Source organism: Tenrec ecaudatus, chromosome 16 (genome assembly GCF_050624435.1).
Source record: "Tenrec ecaudatus isolate mTenEca1 chromosome 16, mTenEca1.hap1, whole genome shotgun sequence".
Taxonomy (NCBI): domain Eukaryota; kingdom Metazoa; phylum Chordata; class Mammalia; order Afrosoricida; family Tenrecidae; genus Tenrec; species Tenrec ecaudatus.
In genome coordinates this window covers 23,399,463-23,421,955 of record NC_134545.1, presented here as the reverse complement: position 1 = coordinate 23,421,955, position 22,493 = coordinate 23,399,463, and the positions used below count along the sequence as shown (strand labels likewise).

The 22,493-nt window shown below is 46.9% G+C and overlaps 1 protein-coding gene across 4 annotated transcripts in view; it reads left to right on the top strand.

The window, feature by feature from the left end:
* Positions 1–22,493, top strand: part of SFI1 (SFI1 centrin binding protein) — an 85,937-nt gene that overhangs the window by 35,770 nt on the left and 27,674 nt on the right. For 2 of the 4 annotated variants that reach the window (XM_075535053.1, XM_075535052.1), the window contains exons 5-10: positions 3,092–3,186; positions 9,506–9,623; positions 11,814–11,916; positions 18,175–18,331; positions 20,545–20,706; positions 22,267–22,337. In XM_075535053.1, the coding sequence (XP_075391168.1) occupies positions 3,092–3,186; positions 9,506–9,623; positions 11,814–11,916; positions 18,175–18,331; positions 20,545–20,706; positions 22,267–22,337 (706 nt within the window). The remainder of the gene's footprint in view (positions 1–3,091; positions 3,187–9,505; positions 9,624–11,813; positions 11,917–18,174; positions 18,332–20,544; positions 20,707–22,266; positions 22,338–22,493) is intronic. The other 2 variants (XM_075535054.1, XM_075535055.1) reach the window with 1 other exon arrangement.

Below are 22,493 nucleotides of genomic sequence, written 5' to 3'. Positions count from 1 at the left end.
AGAAGGAAATAAAGGAGTCCTGACGGTGCAGTGGTTTTGTGTTGGGCTGATAACTGTAGGGTCAGTAGTTTGAAACTACCAGCCGCTCTGCTGGGGAGTGATGAGGCTTTCTACCCTTGCGAAGAGTTCCGATCTTGGAAACCCACCAGGGTGCTAGGGGCTCTGGTGGTGGAGTGGTTACAGGCTGAGCTGCTAATGGAAATCTTAGCAGCACCCCAAGGGAAAAAAGTTTTATACTCCCGTAAAGAGTTGCAGCCTTGCAGTGGTGCTCCTGAAATCTGAGTGAGGGATGCATTTATTGAAGAGGGCCCTGTTTTTAGAAAAGAGGATTTATGATTTTGGTTGCTCTTTTATCTTAGTCTACAATAATGGGCAAGTCTTGAAAAAAAAAAATTGGTCACTGAAGCAAAAAAAAAGAGTTCCCACCTCAGAAACTCACAGAGGCAGCGGCACCCTGTCCTGTAGACTCCCTGTGGGTTTGGAGTTGGGTTTGTAGGCCTGCTATGAACCAGGACTGACTTGATGGCAGTGAATTTAAGTTTTTTGTTTTGTCGAAGAAAATCTACGACCAACATAATACTTTAGAGAAAAATAGAAAAATTCACTAGTCCTTCAGGAATCCAAAGGCTTAATGTTGAGTTTAAATAGAGTGACCATACCTTAGTGGTGTGAGCATTTGAAGTGGCTCCTTAAGCATTTCATCACCTACAACTGGAACAGATGATCAAAAGAATAGAGGCTGATACAGTTGGGCGTGGGGTGGGGTGGGGTTTCCCCACTCCTTGATACTTGCATTCCCAGGGATAGCAAAACCAAACTCAAGCCTTCAAGTCATTTCCAACTCAGTGACCATAAATTGTGTAGGTTCCCAAACTTATATGGTCCACTGTCCCCTTTAAGTAAAAAATTACTCAAGCTGATGCCAGAGGCTTAAGTGGAGAGCAGATGTTTTGAGAACGATGAGGGCAATGAGTGTACAAATGTGCGTTACACAATTGATGTATGTGTGAATTGTGATAAGAGTTGTATGAGCAAAAAAAAAAAACCCCAAAAGAGTTGTATGAGCCTCTAATAAAATGATTTTTTTAAAAGTGCTCATGGCCTCCCTAGCAATGAGAATATTTTGTCCTCTAGCCCAGAAGCCAGGATAAAGTGTAGGTATCTGCTCTTACAATGCCCTTGGATCATTCCACACACCCCAGGGGGCAGTATCCGCCACTAACTAAAAGCTACAGGAGCAGATAACCTCAGCTTCTTCCCAAGGAGAGACTGGTGGTTTTGAACCACTGACCTTGAGGCTAACAGTCCAACACTTACCAGCAGTGCTGTCCGCCTCCTTCAAGAGGAAAGGGAAGGTCAAAATTGGGAATTATAATAAGCACATGGGATGTCTCTCTCTACTTAAAATCTTACATTTAATATGTTTACTAATTAATCTAATATCATAAGTATTTTGTCTTTGAAAGAGGAGCGCTGGTGGCATAATGGCTGGTTAGCCTTGGGCTGCTGACCTCAAGGTCCACCGTTTGTAGCCACTGGCCACTCTGCCGGTGGTCAATGGGACTTTCCACTCCTGTGAAAAGCTTACAGTCTCTGAAATGAGCAGTTCTATCGCGTCCTACAGGGTCGGCATCAACTCGATGCAGGGAGAGAGAGAGAGAGAGAGTGTGTGTGTTTTAAGATGATACTTAACTCGCATTAACCTCCCTGGCAGTAATCCCGAGTGCGACTCGGGGTAAATGGTAACTGTCAGAAGCGGTGACCCCGAGCCACACTTGGGATTACACTGCAGAGAAGTCCCTTAATCAAATCCAAACTCACTTCCATCAGGTCGAGGCCAACTCAGAGCCACCCTGTAACTCTCATTAGTGGTCACTTGTTTAGCTCGACTTTGGGTCAAAGTTTCTCTCCATTTCAGATAAAGACATAGAAATGTTGTTGGTTTCAGCTTCTGTTGAGTTGATTCTGACTCATGATGAACCCATGAACAACAGAAAAAGCTGCCACTCATGATGACATATCACACTAGAGTCTAATCTCTAAACTCTACAGAAAGCACCAACAAGAAAAGAGACGAATAACCTGACTAAAAATGTGCAGAGGACATGGACGGTTTACCAGAGAAGGCATTCAAATTCAGGTGGCCAACAAATGCGAAGAAATGCTTGTAGTTGGTGGCCAGCTAAGAAACGGAAATCAAAAGGAGGAGAAACCACTTCACTCACTCACTGTAGACTTGACAGCACAGTTCAATACAGCAGAAAGCAGTAAGGGCCGCAGGCAGCGTGGAGCTAAGTGCGATTGTAAAACAGTACCCCCACGATGGAAAGTGGTGTGGTACTTCCTCAAGCAACTGGGACTACAAATAACGTGTGACCCAGGAGTAGTGCTACTTAGCGTCTACCCTGCGGAAACAGAGAAAGCACACACCCGTATTCCTCTCGGCACTGTTCACAGTAGCAGAAAGGTAGAACCAACTTTGTTGCCCATCGGTGGAAGAATGGATAAATACACTTTGGTACATACACACACTGTGGTTCGTGACACACACTATGCCAAACCCCAAAATGAGGCTGGAACCGCGGAACGCTTCCCGTGAATGGATTTGGGAGACAAACAGAAAGACAGGCGTTGTATGGCACCAGGAAGTTGCTCTTAAAGAAGTGGCCCCGTTTCCGACTCCGCGTCTTTTAGAGCATTACTATCCACGAGAAAAGGTTTCAGCATGATGTCCCCACTTCCCACATCCATTGAGTATTCTAACTCAGAGCAACCCCATGGGAGCTTGCAGACCTGCTCGCCCCGAGGGTTCCCAAGGCTACTAATCTTTGTGGGAGCAGGAAGCGCTCCCCGTCTCTCGTGCAGAATTTGAACCCTCAGTCTTACGGCTAGCCACACAGTGCTTACCCCACGGCACCACCAGCGCCCCTGACTGGTCGTAGGACATGGCATCTCAGCTTAGGGTGCCAGCGGGGCTTCTTTGTGTTAGAACTTTCCGTCTTCATTCCTCCAAAGTGCAGGACTGACGGGGGGGTGTCGGATTAGAGATGATGTTGTTTCAAGGACACGCCCTTTGTTTTTGGCTCTTCAGATATTACCTGTACAACCTGATGTTCCAGACCTGGCAGACATATGTCCGTCAGCAGCAAGAGACGAGGAGGAAGTACAGCAGGGCCGAGGATCACGGTGAGAAAAGGAGGTACCCCCTCCGAGGGAAGACGCCCACATGGGCTTTCTGTGGAAGCCCTTGCAGACGATGAGCACATCGTCTCGGAGGGAAAATACCTGTAGACCGTAGAGATTCTGTTCCGTTCCTTTCCCTGTGATCCAGACTGTGACACCGAGTGGGAATTCCTGTGCGTGGTGCTCCCTGACTACAGTCTGCAGGGCCTGCCCCTGCCCCTGCCCTGTGGGGGCCGTGAGCTGGCTGGAGTTCCCCCCTGGCTGCTTTTGCTGGTACTTGTCTGGCTGTCATGAGGCTCTGCAACAACGCTGTGTTCCTCACGCTGAGCCGCTTTGCCCAGGCTGCCCCTACTGGTCAGTGTCTGATTTATTTACCTGCGAGTTGAGCTGGAAACTCTTAGAGGGGAGTCGAAGGGGAAAGGTGCCTTGTTTGGAAATGATCACGTAGCCCGTGTTACCAGCTGACTCAGGACATTGCACACGAACGTCCTAGAGGCCCCTCAGACACTTGCCGGTCACAGAGAAAAGTGGTCAAGTCGTCGCCATTAAGATCAGCTCTTCTTCCTGTTTTTCCCATCTATTGAGAAGTGTCATGTAGGAATGGCTTGTCCATCCCTCTGTTGGGACAGTAGTTTAAGCAAACCCGTTAGGTCAGCAGTTTGAACCCACCAGCTGCTCTGTGGGAGAAAGATGAGGCCGTCTGCTTCTGTATGGATTGATAGCCCTAGAAACCTTCTTGCTCACATCTACTGTAGCCTATATTGTTCTGAGTCAGAATAAACGGGAGGACAGTGGTAGTCAAGGAGTTACACGTTGGGTTGTCATCCGCATGGTCGGCAGTTCAAAGCCACCAGCAGGTCCACAGGAGACAGACTGGGCTTTCAACCCCTGTCAACAGCCTCTAAACCCCACATGGGGTCACTGTCAGTCAGCAGTGACTCGAGGACAGTAAGTTGATTTTTTGAGTCCTCATAGGATGACTCTCTGAAGTGTCACTTGTCATGTTCTCTAGTCTCCGCAGCATGACTGAGGTTCTTAATCTTTTCCCCAGAGTTGGAATCTGCTCCCTCATCAGTACTCTGTACTTGGTTCCGCCCCTCGTTCTTGCATACACAGCTGTAGAGTGAGAAGACCACTATTCTAAAAAGTCAAAATATTTTCACACCAGCAGAAACATTCTTTGCTGGTTAGCAGGTGCAGGAGGGGAAGGAAGAATAGCTCACTAACTAAAGGGTAGATACATATAATTACTTGGAAGAACAAAAAGCCAGTAACCAAAACGCTCTGCCATCACATCTGTGTTAACTCATAGTGACCCCGTAGGACCAATAGTAAAACCGATCCTTAGGGTTTCTGAGATCAAATATGTTTATGGGAACTGCCTGCCTCTTTCTCCAGAAACTTGGGTGAAAGTGAAAGTTTAAATAAAAAAAAAAAGCAGTAAAGCAGCTGCAGCAGCTATTCAGCAAAAAAAAAAAAACCCACAAATTTTAAATCATCATAGTAAACATTTAAAAAACAATGAAAAAAGGCAGATCAGATCATCCCCCTGCTTTACATAAACCCTCCCCCCTTAACTCCTCTTTGCTTAACAGCATGACATCAGCACTCTGGCCTAGCCTCCAGCCCTCCCCCCAGCCTGGGCGCAACACTGAGTGCGCCCTTCCTTAATTAGTGTCTCTGCCTCAGTAGTCTCAGTTCCTCTTTCAGGCCCATCGTATTTGTATTTTTAAACTTAGTGTGAAGTGGGTGAAGGTTTTACAATTCCGTTCTTATTCAGCCATTCCTACACCTGATTCAGCGCGTCTTTGGCAGTCCCCTCGAGGCCCCCTCCCACATCCACATCCGCCCTGCGTCTTGGTGTGCATCCTGCTTGCCTAACTCTCTGGACTTCAACCTTGGGTCAGTGCCGCCCCTTTTGGGTCTTCAATGACTGATTATCCGAGTTTGGAGCTAAGTTTCGTTTTCGCCCTGAAGAGTAAGGCCCACCAGTCCAGTCAGCCTGGTTGGTCTCTTCTGATTTCAGTTCTATTCTACCGTTTTCTCCCATTCTATGACGGTTTCAAAGCAATCGGTAGTGGCCTACTTCTTTTTCCCCAACAGTTTTATTGGCACACATTTGCATATCGTACAATTGAATAGTTCAATTTGCTCTCGGTCAATCTTTTTAAAAAAATCATTTTATTGGGGGCTCCTACAATTCTTATCACAGTCCATATATCCATCCATTGTGTCAGGCACATATGTACATTTGTTGCCATCGTCATTCTCAAAACATTTGCCTTCTACTTGAGCCCTTTTATTATCGGCTGCTCATTTTCCCCCTCCTTCCCGTGTTCAGTCTTATCAAGGGGAATTGTACAAGCAGCGACACATCTATCTTCGAGCATTCCCACCCCCTTGGCCTCCTTATTCTCATGTGACTTCCAGTTTCATCATCTCCGGATGGACAGGGAGGCCGGTAGTCGCACCTAGATGACTGAGTATGATGAGTGTTTAAGCCCCTACCGCCTACTCACCAATGTAGTATATGGAGCATTGTCTTTCTGGAATACCTTCTGTTTCAGACCCATCGTGTTTTTATTTCTTGTCTGTGTAGATTAAATGGTGTTTATCCAGTGATATCTGTTCTTAGGTTGCTTAATTGATAATTATTTATGATTTCCATTTTATAACCAATGTACATATGGGATATATGTGCATATTTTAGAGTCTTGGGTGTACAGTTATTGGGACAGAGGACACAATCATTTTTAAAGATGGTAAGCATTACGCTCTAGACTATACATCAGCTCACACACATGCCAGTTAATTCACAGGATGTGTCCCTACACTTAAAAAAAAAATTATCGATGTGTAATTCACATGCCATGCAATTCAGTGGCATAAATATATTAAAGAATTTTTCATTTATCCCACAACCTATTTTAGAACATTTTCTTCCTTTTAATAGTTATTATTAGTTCCCCATGTCTGCCTTGCCGTGACCCTAAGAAACTTAATTTAGTGACTGCCTATAGATGCATCTCTCCTGGATATCATAGAGAAACTCATACCAAAAAACAAACTCCAAAAACAAAATAACAGAAAAATCTCAGTCCAAAGAAAGCAGAAAATAATAAAAAGTGGAACAAATTAAAAATAGGCCAAAAGGAAAAATAAATGGTAAGATGCCAAATTCTAACTTAACTCTATCTGCAGTGCGGAGCCCTGCTAGGGTAGTGGGTGATCCAGTGGGCTGTTACCCACAGTGGCAGAAAGATGAGACTTTCTCCTCCCATGAAGAGATACAGCCTTGGAAGCCCGAAGGGACAGTTCTCCTCTGCCCTGCAGGATCACTGTGAGTTGCAGTGGGCTCAGTGGCGGTGAGTTTGGATTATTTGGCGCATCTGCAGGGGGAGCTCTGGTGGGATATTCGACCACGTGCTCAGCTGCCATCTGCACAGCCAGCAGCTTAAGCACTCCCGCCGCTCCCTCAGGGATGCACAGCTGTGGAGACCCAAACAGACAGCAAGATTCCACCCCTCAGAGTTGGACCCCACCTGATGGCAGTGATTTGAATTTGATATCTGCGATAATCCTCCTTCCACTGCACTCTGTCTGCGGGCAAGGCTAGCCACATCCTTGGTCAGTGGCCTCAGGGAATTCAGTGGATGCCGAATCTGAGTGGGGACTGCAAATGGAGTTTGGCTTTCCACTGCACTCTGCAGACTGGGTGCTCAGAATTTAAGCTCTCATACAAGTCTCTTCTCTAATTTTGGCTTTTAATATTTACAACCCCTGTATCACCGGGGCTGGTTTGTTCCCTCTTTGCAGACTTAGCTGACACCCCACTTAGATGACTGCTGGTTTAAACACAGGCTTTTAAGATGCTGTTGTTTCTGATAGCTGGGCCCCATCTGATTTCTTCATCACATTTTGCTATAGCACCCTTATCTTCATGAGGGCAAGTAAGGAGCAGGCCAGACTATTTTAGATGTCACATGTTTTGTGGAACTTTCTGCTTCTCCTCAGCACAGTGGACTCTTCTTTCCTTCTCTCTGTGTTCTTAAAACTCTTACCCCCACTTCTTAGTTATAGCAACAAACATCTTGGTTCCATAATTAATAGCGTTTTTGTTGTTATTTAAACTTACATATGATAAAATTCAATCTTCTCGTGAGTTCTGACACCTGCATTGAATTGTGTAACTACAAATTGGTCCTGGAAGAAGGGCCAGAATGTGCCTTAGAGGCAGGGATGGTGAGGGCCCCTCTCGTGTGCTGTGGATCTGTTTTCAGGAGAAAATTGTCCCTTAGTAAGACATCGTGTTGGATGAAGCAGAGTAAAAGAAAACCCTCAAGGAGATGATGGATTGACAGTGACTGCAAGAAGGACTCCAACATACTAGCATATGAACATTTGTGTGCTATATTAAAAGATATAGCATCTGGGGTCTTAAAGGCTTGAAGGTAAACAAGTGGCCATCTAGCTCAGAAGCAACAAAGCCCCCATGGAAGAACACACCAGCCTGTGTGATCACGAGGTGTCGAAGGGATAAGGGATCAGGTATCCGGCATCAAAGAACAAAATATCATATCATAGTGAATGAGGGGGAGTGCAGATTGGGGACCCAAAGCCCATCTATAGGCAACTGGACATCCCCTTACAGAAGAGTCTCGGGAGGACATGAGCTAGTTAGGGTGCAGTATAGTAACGATGAAACATACAACTTTCCTCTAGTTCTTAAATGCTTCTTCCCCCCACTATCATGATCCCAATTCTACCTTATAAATTCTGGTTAGACCAGAGGATGTACACTGGTACAGATAGGAACTGGAAACAGGGAATCCAGGGCAGATGATCCCTTCAGGACCAGTGGTGAGAGTGGTGATACTGGGAGGGCAGAGGGAAGGTGGGATAGAAAGGGGGAACCAATTACAAGGGTCTATATATAACCTCCCTAGGGCACGGACAACTGAAAAGTGGGTGAAGGGAGACGTCGGACAGTGTAAGATATGACAAAATAATAATTTATAAATTATCAAGGGTTCACAAGGGGGTGGGGTGGGGAGGGAGGGGAAACTGAGCTGATACTAAGGGTTCAAGTGGAAAGCAAATGTTTTGAGAATGATGAGGGCAACAAATGTACAAATGTGCTTGACACAATGGATGCATGTATGGATTGTGATAGAGTTGTAAGAGCCCCAATAAAATTATTTTAAAAATAAATAAATAAACCCCTTGCTGTTAAGTGAGCTCTAACTCATGGACCCTGTGTAGGGTTTCCAAGACTTTAGGGGGAGATACAGCTTCATCTTTCTCTCAGAGCCACTAGTGATTTTGAACCACTGACCTTGCAGTTAGCAATCTAATAATTACCCAATAGTGCTTAAAAAAAGAGACGCCTTCTAAAGTAAGCACCTGGCATTCATTCCCTGGGTCACAAATACCCAACCACCTGCTCTTTGTTGTTATGTAAATTTGTTCTTACTCTGAAATGCTTGAACCCACAACGAATTATAAAAAGTCTTCAGTACAAGTCACCTTTCCCTTGCTACATGTGCAGCTTTTAAATTGTTGGAGAGACTCTGGACCTTTCCTTGGACGAACCACCCCCACTGTCATCGAGTTCCTTCCAGTTTCTGACAGTTCTCAGCATCATCTTTCTGGAACTCGAGTCAGGCCACATTGGAACCACGTGTGCTTGTTCCACCTGATTGACAAATTACTGAGCACACAGGGACGGGCCTCACTCATAGCCCGGGAACCACCTCTTCCTGAGGACCACAGCGCAGTTTCCTGAAGTGTTCTTCCTTAAACATTTCTAAAATTGTAAACTCGGGGGGGTGGGTGGGGGTTAGTCGTCGTTTAAACGGTTGACTACATACAAAATGGATACCCTAAAATGTAATTCCCTCAAGGCAGCGGTTCTCAACCTGTGGGTCGCAACCCCTTTGTGGAGGTGGGGGGGGGTGTCAAACGACGCTTTCACAGGAGTCACCCAATTCATAACAGTCACAAAATGACAGTGATGAAGTAGCAACGAAAATAATGTTGTGGTTGGGGGCCAGCGCCACACGAGGAGCTGTGTGAAAGGGTCGCGGCGTGAGGAAGGTGGAGAACCGCTGCCTTAGTGTTTGGTAACTTGTCACCTACATAACATGGTCCTCCTTACTGATGCTGTTGCAGTTCACAACGTTCCCAGCAGGGGACACTCAGAGACTGCAGGAATTTGTGTATTTAAGGAAGGGGCAAGTATGGAGACCAGTGAGCATTTATCAGGACCCGGATCATCGATCTCCGTTCATCTGCATATTAAACATCTCTTTGGTGGCTCTAGATGCAAAGCAAAAAATACGCCAAGCCTGGAAGTCCTGGGTGATCTATGTGGTCATGCGAAGGACCAAACTTGGGATGCAGATGGCTGCCTCAGGACTCAGGCAGCGGAGTACCCTGCGGTGAGTGCCCTCAGTGACCTTTCTGATTAGCACAGGCAGTGCCTTGGTGCTGTCAGGAGCACGATGCCTACTTCCAAATAATGCACAGTGCCAAACTGACTGTGAGCTCAATGGTGAGATGAGGTTTTTATATAATCATAATGGGTATTAAGTGTACGTACTGCGGTTTCGGCCCTGTGTTAATTTTGTATATAGCTATGTTGGTTTGATTTGAAGAGACCATGTATAATCTTTGTCATAGACTGTAGAACAAATATTGCTAATTAGATATGGGCACTAAGACTCAAGTGGTTTATTAACATGCATGCGTTGCAGTTGGCAAAACCGGGGGCTCAACTTCCGCTCCCAAAACCAGATTCACCGCCATCCAGTCAATTTTGATTGATCTCAACCTCTGCTAGAGGACAGAGGAGAACTGCCCCTGCTGGTTTCTGAGGCCATAAGTTTTTTTTTTTTAATTTCCTCTATCTTTTTTTTTTTTTTTTGAGGCTGTAACTCTTTGTGGGAATATGAAACCTCATCTTTATCCCAAGAAGCAGCTGGTGGTTTTGAACAGCTGACCTCACTTGCAGTTAGCAGTCTACTGCATTACCCACTCGGCCACCAGGGCTCCAGACACCCACCCTCCATTGTGTTGATACAAAAGCCCACAGTCCTAGCTGGCCCTATCTGTGTTCACCTCACCCGCATTCTTCATACGGAAGTGAAGTTTGAAAGCTAGACCTGTGTAACAGTGCTGTGATTATGACAGCATTGTTCCTACTGCGTTTCGTCTACTGGTCTTCCGAGTTCTTGAGTGGCAGTGGATTAAAAACCGCCCCCCTGCCAACAAGAACTGGCCTCTCTCCATAGTATGAGGAGAACAGAAGCTTCGTAGCTGGACTGATTTAGGCTTTACTCCCAGTTCCAGTGGGTTATTTGGCATTGTGGTTATGCGTTGGGCTGCAGGGTCAGCAGTTCAAAACCACCAGCCTCTCTGCAGGAGAAAGACAGGGGCTCTCTACTCCCCTAAAAAGTGAACAGTCTCAGAAACCCACGGAGACAGTTCTACCCTGTCCTATGGGGTCACCGTGAGTCGAAATCGACCCGATGGCAGTGAGTTTGGTGTGTTTTGGTAATCTTACTTTCCTCCTCGGTTAAATAGCACGCCATTAAGGATCGTTTAGGTTTATCATGAGGAATAAGTAAAAGCCACCTGTAAAGTTTGTCATGTGACCTACAGAAGAACCTCAGTGGTAAGCATAAAGTTATTTCAAATGTATTCAGTCAGTATTTTTCAAGCATACAATTCCATTAGGAGTCTCTGGAGTTCTTTTCCCCCATAATGCATTCATTTATTCACTGTCTCTCTCTCTCTCTTCCTGGTACTGTATTGGGCATGCTGGGCCGCATTCAGGGAGATTATAATCTCCTTTAGTGTTTAAAAAGATGATAATGGGGGAAGAACAACAAACCATGGGGAAGGGAGATCGTGGTTGGGGTAAAATATAAAAATAATAATAATTGATAATTTATCAAGGGGTCACAAGGGTGGGGGGGAGAGGGAAAAAAAGAGGAGTTAATACGAAGGGCTCAATAGAAAGTAAATGTCTAGAAAAGACGGATGGCAACATAGGTAGAAATATGCCTGATATAATTGATGTATGGATTGTTATAAGAGCTGTTTTTAAAAAAAAAGATCTTTTAATTAAAAAAATAGAGATGATAATACAGGACAGCTGAGATTTTGGAAGTGAGTGATGCAGGCCACATGACCCTGCTTAGGAGGGATCTTTGAGTGACCAAGACAAAGAGATGTTCCGATGAAGCGGAGGCTGCAGACTCTCATTTCCTTGTACCAGTTTTCCCGTAGTGAATCAGGAAATAATGAGGTAGGAGCCAAATGACCAGGAAAATGAAAATCCAGCCAGCCCAGTAGGAAGGGGAGAGGACCATCAAGAAGACGAAGCACCTCCTGGTTGGCCCCCACTGATGAGCAGCTGTCAGACCTTCTGACTTCGCCTACTGTTTGTGTGTGTGCTCCTGGTCTATCAGTGTTGGCAGTAATTCATATCTTAAAACATGTACACAGCAGACAGAACACTCTAGTATCTAAGGTTTGAGAACATCGCGAGCCCAGCCCCATAGGCCTTTTGCTTCTGTAGATGGGCCTTGTTCTCATCGGTTCATCTGCGATTTTCTCTCTGACAGGGTTTGGTGGAGCAAGTGGAGGTGGCGCCTAGGACAGGTCCACATGGACCGCGTCCTCCACACCACAGCCGTGAAGCACAGAGCCCTGAGCCTCCAGTTGCAGGTGAGTCCAACAGGCTCTCTGTTCGGGCATCTCCTCTGCAAGTGTTGCGAAGCATCCACCCTCCCACCCTCCACACAGAAGAGCCCTCAGCTAGCCCTCAGCTGCGCCTGATGTGCTCTGACCCTTACTGCTCTGAGGTCTGTGCCAACCCACTTGCCCTTGATGGGATTTCTTGTGAATTCGGAAATGCTCTTGGTAACTGTGGAACCGGAAAGGGGTATGTAAATAAGTTTCACTAAAGAGCTGTGTACTTTTGTTTTCTCATTAGTGTGAATTAGAAAATAATGATGGCAACAGGGAAACGTAAGACTCAAATGGAAACTTGGCTCCTCTTTTTGCTCAGTGAATACGTTTATTGTCTTTCTGTAGGAAATCCTCATGGGAAATTACGGTTTGGTTTAGCTCTCTGCAGCCCGCTCCTGAGCTCTGAGGAAGCTTGCTTCCTGAGTTCCCTGATCTTTCTTCTGGACAGGAGACATGCTGGGGCTTCCACCTCTTCTCTTTACCATCTCTCTCAGGCGTCTTCTCACAAACAGGATTCTCTCTCTCTTACGGCCGCGTGTGCTTTCTTACTCAGCTCCTACATCATGTCACGTGTTACATTGTTCCTTATGTTTTGAGATAATTGTTTTGCTCTGTTTTTTTAATTAAATACTTTTATTGGGGACTCTTATAGCTCTTATCACAATCCGTACATACATCTATATCATACATTTGTACATATGTTGCCATCATCATTTTCAAAGGGTTTTCTTTATCCTTGAGCCCTTGGTATCAGCACCTCATTTTCCCCTGCCTTCTCCCACCCTTCCTCCCTCCGTCCCTCCTTCATGAACCCTTGATAAATTATAAATTATTATTTTAATATCTTACATTGTCCAACATCTCCTTTCACCCACTTTTGTTTGTCCCCCTGGGAGAGAGTTATATGCCAATCCTTGTGTTCGGTTCCCCCTTTCTCCCACTACCTTCCCCATCCTCTCCTGGTATCTCTAGTCTCATTATTGGTCCTAAGAGGTTATCTGTCCTGTATTCCCTGTGTTTCCAGCTCTTATCTGTACCAGTCTACATGCTCTGGTGTAGTCAGATTTGTAAGGTAGAAATGAGGTCATGTTAGTGGGGGGAGGGGAAGCATTAAAGAACTAGGGGAAAGTTGTATGTTTCAATGGTGCTATACTGCACCCTGACTGGCTCTTGTCTCTTCCTTGTGACCCTTCTTTGAGGGAATGTCCAATTGTCTACAGATGGGTTTTGGTCTCCACTCTGTGCTGTTCTCCCCTCCCCCCGCCCTCCCATTCATATTGGTATGATTTTGTTCTGAATCTAAGTTACCTGATAACTGTTCCCATCTACACCCCATGATCACACAGGCTGGTGTGCTTCTTCCATGTGGGCTTTGTTGCTTCTGAGCTAGATGGCCGCTTGTTTATCTTCAAGCCTTTAAGACCCCAGATACTACATCTTTCAATAGCCAGGCACCATCAGCTTTCTTCACCACATTTGCTTATGCACCCACTTTGTCTTCAGTGATTGTGTAGGCAAGGTGAGCATCACAAAATGCCTGATTATTAGAATAAAGTGTTCTTGTGTTGAGGGAGTACTTGAGTGGAGGCCCATTGTCCATCTGCTACCTTAAGACCTAACATATAAATAAAAGTACATAGACCTAGTTCCCTATCGTTATATATAACTATATTTACATATGCACATGCCTGTATTTAGGCCTCTATAAATGCCCTTTGCCTCCTAGTTCTTGTTCTATTTCCTTGTACTTTCCTCTTCTCCCACTATCATGTTTGACATTCATTCCAGTTTCAGTAATTCCTCACTTTTACATTGCCCTTGATTAAGCCCCACTCAGTAACCTATGCCTTTCTCTCCATTGATTTTAGTTTGCTTGTTGTTCCCTTGTCCCTGGGTTGGTTGACTCCCTTCTTGCTTTCTCCCACCTCGCCATGTCCCCCCAGAACTGTCGGTCCTGTTGTCTTCTCCAAGTTGCTTATCCTGCCTGTCTTATCTAGATAGACATGCAGAAACATAAAATAAGTGCAAAAACAAGGCAAAGCAAGGAAAACAACAAAGGAAGACAAAACCAACAAACCAAAAACAAATAACAACAAAATGGAATCCAATGACAAAAAAAGGAAACGCCTGTAAATAGTTCCAGGTCTGTTTTTTGACCTTTAAGAGTATTTTCCAGTCGAGTTTGCTCCTGTTTGCTCCTGTGGGCACATCCTGATCAGACGTGCCCCTCTCCCCAAGCTGTAGCTTCAGTGCTGTCCTCTGAAGTACATTCTTCTGGTGTGGAGGGAGGGGGGTGTCCCCTGCAGATGTCTCTTGGTTCCCTGTGAGAAAATTGTTGCTGTGAACATCTTCATCCTCTTCCATTAAGTCACGCATGTAGTCTGCAACGTTCTGACCCATGACGAGTTTCCGATGTTCTTCTGCATTGAAACTCTTGCTGTCTGAATCGTAACCAGGGAATAGCTTGGCACTCTGAGGGATAGACAAGTCTCTGTCCACAGGCCACTTCAGAACCCCCAACACTTTCCAGATAGAAGGTGCAGGCACCAGGGTGACCATCAGTGGTTTCCACGTGTGTTCATCTCCAGTTGCTTCCACTTGACCTTCACAGATCTTGTTCAGGCCAAACTTTTTTAGAAACCTGCGGGCCAGCAGTGGGCCAGGACAGTAGGCTGCAGCATAACCACCTCTCCACCCCCACCCACCACCAATTTTCAGGTCATACTTGGGAATCTCATGAGCATAACCTGCACAATCATACCAAGGGGGTAGGTTCCCGCCCCCCCCCCAATTGATTTTTTTTTCCTCTCCAAAAGCTATGTATTTAGATTTTCTTACAAAACGACCTTATCACTTTCAAAGTACTCTCCAATATACTTAATACATTTGTCAAGTCTGTGTTTCCATCCTTGGAAACATATTTCAAACACATCCGTTTGGATGGCTGACAGCACCTCCCTCGTTTTTTTTTTTCACGTCTTCTGCGTCGTCAAATCGCTGTCTTTTCACGTCCCTCTGCATTCACAGGAACAAAAAGAAGTCACATGCAATGAGGTCAGGTGAGTAGGGTACGTGGGACAAGAGAAGCATGCTGTTTTTGCCAAAAACTGGTGCACTGAGATGGCTGGCTGAGCAGGTGCATGGTCATGGTGGCAAAACCAGTCCCCCGTCTGCCATAAATCAGGCCTTTTTTGTTGCAAACTGTTACGCAATCTTTTCAGAACCTCAAAGTAGAACGTTTGATTAACAGTCTGACCTGGTAGAGTGAACTCCAAATGCACTATCCCCCTCACATCAAAAACACAAGTGAGCATCGGTTTTTATGGGGGCCCCTTGTGTCCCCTTCTATAAGAGCAGAAGCAGTCTGGCAGGTGATATCCCTGTTGGTTACCCGAGCTATCATCCTGTATTTGGGTGTATTGTGTTTATTCTTATCTCGGATCACCAAGCGTTTTCAAGCAGCATAATCAGCTAAGCCCTCGTCATCTTCTAAATGTCACTTGGTGTCTCTTGAAGTAGCCCTTGTTCTGGACAACTTTAACGAGCCCCGTCCTGCGGAACAGAGAGCAGTGACCATGGCTCGCCACACACCTGCCGGGCTGGCGGCTTTATGGGGGTGGTGGGGGTAGTTGCTGGCTCCTTTGTTTTTTTATAGCTCTGTTTGCTGTGGAGCTTTCTTTTGGGTTCATTAGATTTGGGTCAGTTGTAAAGGTCTCAGGTCTGTACAAAGCTATGATGCAATAAAGCCTTTATGTCCTTTCTGCCACTGGTGGTCATTGGACTTTGGTCCAGAGCACAGTTAATGGTAGCCCGAGACTGCCATATGCCTACTGTTCTAATGCTCTCCTTGCGTCGTTATATATATTTACCTAGTAGGCATGGCTCTGCCACTGTCGATGGCTATTATCTATAGTTATGCCTTATCAACCCTTGTTAGTTAATAGTATCCAGTCACTTACAAGTTTCATCTGTACAAATCAACAATTCTCGTATTGTGGTGTGTAGCTAGTCTATATTTGTATAATTTCCTTTTCTCAACTGTATTTTCAATTTTATACTATTGGCTAAATTAATGACATTATTAAAAGATTTTCCTCAGGGACACGATGGATAATGTTCTCTTACATAAAACGACAAGGATGCTTCTAAGGAGCACCAGAGACATATGTAAATCATAGCTATATGAATGGGTTTTGGGTTTGCACTTCATTGTAGCTCCACTAAGGACAATTCGTTCTTATGACATGGCCCTGCTTGATGCTCACCCTCATGAAGAAATCACTGAAGCTATGGGTGCTGTAGCAAAGTGTGGTGAAGAAGCTAGATGATGCCCAGCTATCCGAAAGAATAATGTCGGGTGCAGGGAGGAGGGGACCGACACATAACCCACCTACCCTCTCGGGGTGATGAACAACAGAAATGTGGGTGACGAGAGACAGCAGTTGGTGTAAGATAAGAAAATTAAAATAATTTATAATTTATCAAGGGGTCACAAGGGTGGAAAGGTGGAGGGAGAGAGGGAAAAGAGAGGAGCTGATGCCAAGGGCTCAAATAGAAAGTAATGTTTAGAAAATGATGGCAACATATGTACAAATATGCCTGATACAACTGATGTATGGGATGTTATAAGAGCTGTAAGAGCCCCCAATAAAATGATTTAATAATAATACAAAAAACAAGAATAGTGTTTGGGGTCTTAAAAGCTTGTCTTCAAACAAGTAGCCATCTAAGTGAGGTGTCAACTAAGTCCGCTTAAAAGAGCACACCAGCCTGTGTGATTCAAGAATGGTAAATAATGAGATCCAATCTGAAGGAAGGCAGGCTATCAGAGCTTAAATTTTGAACTCCTGTTTTTGAGAAGGCTGTGGAGAACAGTGGAAGCCCCACACCCATTTGCAGGGTCCACGCATAGTGAATACTGAGTATTTATGATCAATGTCTATTCTAATGCTAAGAGGACAAGTGAGTCTATCCTGGAAGAAGAACAGCCAGAGGGCTCCTTGAGAGGCAACAGTGATGAGACTTCATCTCATGTACCTTGGATGTGCTGTCAGGAGAGACCAGCCCCTGCAGAAGGGCATCATGCTGGGTAAAGTCGAGGGTCAGTGACAGAGAGGACGGACGCCCTTCGATGAGGTGCCGTCCCGCTGGCGACCACAGTGGGCTCGAACAGGTGAACAGTTGTGATGACTGTGTTGTTCTGTTGCACATAAGGTCGCTATCAGCGGGAACTGCCTGGGCGATTCCAGTATCAGTAACGTCAGGTGAACCAGCGACATGCACGCTCCTACAACGCTCAACCGGAGGGCAACTGAAGGTGGCAATGCCAGGGCTGAACCTCCGGAGGCAGGAGGGAAGAGGCCCGGAGGGATGGAACTGGTCGACACTGGAAGGAGGCGTAGGGAGAGTGCTGTTACACTGTGGGGGCTAGTCAGGGTCACAAAACAAAAGGTGCGCAAGTCGCTGGATGGAAAACTAAGTAGCTCTGTAAACGTTCACCCGCATCACAATTATTTTTGAAAATTAAAAAAAATGTCAACACAGAACATGTAAAGCACGTATAGAGTACTAACATATATTCGGGTGCCCGTCGCCCAGTTTTAACAGGCGTCAGCTTCTTCCAGATTTGTGCCGTGTTTTCTGACTGACAAAACAGAACGGACTTGTGTACCCTCCACCTTTTGTCCTTAGAGCCACTGCCCTGGTACTGTGGACTATTCGCCGCTCTCTTTCACTGTTAAAAATATGTGCATAAGTATCCATACAAAATAAATGTATGGCTTTGCCTGGTTAGGAGATTTATAGTGTCATATTGCACATTTACTTTCCAGCTGCTCTTTGTAAGGCAGCAGTGTGCATTTAAGCATTGTCGATAGGAATGCATGGAGCTCCGTTAGACTACACAACCTGCCAGCCTGTGAGTGAGATGCAATTCATCTACTAGCGCTGATGTCTGTGTGTTACTTCCAGAAACAGCAGAGACTGAGACAAGTGGAGGTGCCTGCTCATTAGTCTTTGTCACCCCGTCTCCCCCCTTGTCAAGCCACGACACACATTACTTTATGAATGCAGAACCTCCTTTTCAGTGATCATTTCGCCCGCCATTCCCATAGCTGATGGTCCTGTTTAGGAATTGCCCTTGTCTTGCGACTTCCTGTCTACTTCTGGCCCTGGCCCGCCCTTCCCCTTTGTGTTCCCCTCCCCGCTTTGACGGCTCTTTTAATTGACCTCCAGGCGTGGTCCAGGTGGCACGGACAGTACCTGTGTGCCCAGAGGGACAGGCAGAAGGTGGTCTCTGCAGTGAAGTACCACCAGCACTGGCAAAAGCGGAGCTGCCTGCGGGCCTGGCTTGTGTACGTGCAGCTCCGCAGACGGAAGAAGCAGAGGAACGGTAAGGAGACTGCCGGCTGGGCTCGTGCTGGCTCCCTCCCCTGCTGCCAATGAGCTCTAGTAAAGCGGAGCACGAACGCGCTGAACGGGTTGACTAGGAAACGGAAACGAATTGGGCTCTGTACACTTTCCCCCAGACCAAATGTTTAAAAGACAGCTAGATGACCCCACAGCATAAGTGACATTTCAGAAGACGAAGATTGACCCAAAACCCCCCACGTCGTCTGCAATTCACCTTGATTTCCTGACTGTTATATTTTACTCAGCTAGGCTTTAAGAATGCTGTTTGCATAGTGCTTGTTAGGATTAATGCTATGGTACAGTTTCAACGTGAAACGTTTTGTTGTTGAGAACACAAAACAAAACACGCCCCATTCCAGCAGTTTCTCTTTACAATTTCGTGGCACCGGTTGCAGTTGAGTTTTGCAGTCGTTCTCATCCTCATGAGTTGAGCGCCCCGTCTAACCATGGGAGTTGCGCCTAGTCGAATCCTACATAGACGGTTCTCATAAGAGAGCGCAGTACCGAAGGCAGACATCGTTTTTCTAGTTCAACTAAACTGGTGCTTGGTGTCGGATAGACTGCATGGGGTTTGACATTTTATTTTAAGGTTTACAGGTCAGCTCTGGACAGGTTTCAGAGGTTGACCCAGCCTCCCTGGGGTACATGCTACACCCAGTTCTGTGTCTTGCCTTTTAATCACACCACTAGAGAACAGCTCCCTGTGCCTTTATAAAAAATCATTTTATTGGGGCTCATACAACTCTTAGCACAATCCCCACATTCGTCCATTGTGTCAAGCACATTTATACATTCATTGCCCTCATCATTCTCAAAACATTTGCTCTCCACCTAAGCCTCTGGCGTTAGCTCCGCATTTTCCCCCCTCCCCCCGTCCCTCTTCCTCCGTCATGAACCCTTGATAATTTATAGGTTATTATTATTTTTAGCTCCCTATGCCTTTAATTATTCTTTATCAATGCTATTTTATGATGATGTCCCTGCTTTGTCGGGTGGCTCATCATAATTTCCTTTTTGTTTTTACCAGTTTTATTAGCACTTCATCCGTGTGGCATGTAATGTAATAACTCGGTCTTACCAAGAAGACCTGTGCATGATCACATTCAATTCTAGACCTCGGTCTTTATGCTGGTACTCATTGTTATTCACGTAATTTTTTTCTTGTAATTTTGGGCCTTCCACTTCTTGACTTCAGCCCACGTCCTCAGGCCCTTTGCAGATTAGTGTTGAAGAGAATCAGTGCTATAGTTTATTGTGCCAGCCTGGCCGATAAACACAAGTAGGATTAACTGAAGGGCAGAGGGATAAATGACTCGGTGAGCCTCACCTTGGTTGTTCTGTGCCTCAGTTTAAAGGGGCACACTACCTGTGCGATGCCTAGCCTGTGGACTGTGTCGCTGTAAGTTGAGGTCCCTTTAAGCCCACACAATTGGAATGTTCATCTCTGGAGCTCGGGACCGACAGTTGATGACAGTTGGGGATCTGTCTTGCTGTTTGCTGCCTGGGTATATATAGCCCAGCTCTCTCTACAGAAGGGGACTGGCACCTGGCGGCTCTCAAGCCTTAAAGGACTGCCAGTGTCTCACTGCTTTATAATTTAACTGTTAATTTCTTGTATTATCTATCTGTATATAATTTAACGGTTCATTTCTTGTATTATATATCTTTATAAATATATTCATATATAATTACTAGAATCTGGTTTGTCTCTCTAGAGAACCCTGTCCAACACATTTAGCTTGACCTAAAGTTCAAAAAGGCTGCTGTGTATGCCCACTAATAAGTTCCATGTCGTAGACTCTGCCCCCCATCTCCCCTTCCCGGTCTTGTGTGCACAGGTCAGTGTGGAGGCCAAAGCAAAGGAGTCTGGTCTGCAGGCACCTGCCAGCACTCCCCCTTGACAGGGATTCTAGTTCATGTTTAACCCCATGCCTCAACGGCTTAAGCGGCTTACAGATTTTTAAATGCCCCTTTCCTGAAGACAGGCCCTTTCTTTCCGTGGAGAAGACTTCCGAATGACTTCTCAGTGTTTAAAAAAAAAAAATCAACGTCTGTGTAGGAATTCTTTGTGGCGGTCCCTTTAAATCCCTGCCGCCCTGCCAGCGGGGCCGTCCAGCTTGGTGTAAAGATCCTTCCCGCAGCCGACCTCCCCACCTTGGGGGGGCTGCCTGTCCATTGCTCCGTCTGTTGCAGAGATGGCCGACCGATTCTACCACATCACTCTGCTCCAGACACGCTTCTGCGATTGGCAGTGGGCTTGGCAGTGGAAGGAGAGCTTGCATGCGCACCAGGCCCTCGTGCAGGTGCTGGCCAGGAGGATGGCGCTGCGGCGGGCCTTCGTTCACTGGAAGCACTGTATCCTCTCCAGGGACCCAGTCCTCCCAGCCCGGCATCAGCCGGGCCAGCATGGGTGCCCCAGTGGGAAAGGCGAGCCGTGTGATACAAGGGAGCCCATTTCTGAGCCGTCTAAGACCGTCCTCATCTCTGCCGGCTTCTCTTAACCGTTTTGTGTGTTCACTGGGAATACGCAGGCAAAAGAGTACATGGGGCGTAGTTTGCCTTTTAGACAATAGCAGCCGCATGAACACGTCTGCACCCACCACCCAGCTTAAGAAATGGAGCGTTGTTAGCACCGGGCCTTCTCCTTCCCACTGCTGTATGGGTGTCATCGGATCGTGGCTTTTCTCTGTCCACTAGGTGGCGCAATAGCCCGCGCCATCACTGTGGCAATCAACAAATCAGGCCACTGTCTCCTGGCAATCCTAGAGGACGGAGCTGTCCCGCTGTGTAGACGTCCCCAGGCTTTAAGCTAAGGAAAGCCCTTGGTGCTGCTGCTGCCAGGTAAGCAGTTAGACTGCCAACTGCAAGGCCAGGGGTGCCAGTCCACGGGGGAACGATGAAGCTGTCCGCTCCCGTAAAGACTCACAGCTTCGGCAGCCCCACACAGGCTTGCCATGCACTGGAAGTGACACCATAGCAGTGGGGTTAGGTTTTGGGGTGTGTTGGAATGAACCGAAGGCAGGGCGTTCACCTTTAAGAAAGTAGACGTTTAAAACAGATAGAGAAAGTAGACGGTGACGCCTTCTTCCCCTTGGTGGCTCTTGGATGCAAACCACCGGCTTGTTGGCTAGCAGCTGAGTGCTTAACCACTGCACCACCACGGCCTTTTTCACGACGACCGCCAACCAGAACTGAACCCGCCCCCATTGAGTTGGCTCCGATTCATAGCAACCCCACCGTGCAGAGCAGGCTGCTCCTCGGGGTTTCTGAGCCTCACCCTTTATGTGAATGGATTGCTTCACCCCCGCCCCTTGGAGCATCTGCCGACCCAGTGCTTAGCCCGCAGGGTCACCAGGGCTCCATTTCCGATGCCTGCAGCTCCAGACACTGCATGAGCTGCTGACTCCTCCCAGCGACCCCTGGAGTGGGGTGGACGTAGCACACAAGCCCTGAGGAAGAGGAGCAGGCCCAGCTTCGGAGAGGCTTGAATTAGCTTACTCCTGCTTCGGTGGCCTCTGTCTGCTTTCCTCACATCGAATGGGCATCCGAGGGGAGAAGGCAAGGCCCTTGTACGAGAACTTACCTGGTTCCCCTTGCCGACTTCCCTCCGGGGTTCTCAGGAGGGAGGACAGGTAGGAATCACCCTACTTGGCCACCCTGTTAAAGGAGCCCAAATGGCGGAGTGGGTTATGCGTGGCCCCACCAGCCACGCTTTTGTTCCCGTAAAGATTTACAGGCTCAGCGCCCCACGAAGGCAGTGCTGCCAGGTCCTGTAGGGTCATTCTGCCGTGGTGGGTTTTGTGTGCGGCATGCCCATTACCACCCGCTGCCAGGACCCTTGTGATGAGCCAGGACCAGGAATCGCGCTGTGGAGCAGGAACCTTGTTGAAGTTGGGTCCCTTAACCTGCCGGCAGACAAGCTGCTGTGTGCAGAAGCAGCCGCCCAGCACAGAATGGCAGAGGAGCATCGCCGACGCCACCTGCTGGTAAGCGCACCACAAGTCCTCGGGGCGCCCACAGGCCCTGCTGGGAAATCAGAATCACCTGGTGCCCATAAAGGGCATCTGCTGTGATCTCCTCGGGAGGTGCTCCCGGTGTGGGGCCCGAGGGGCCGGAGCTGTAAAGGAACCTCAGAGGCGGCC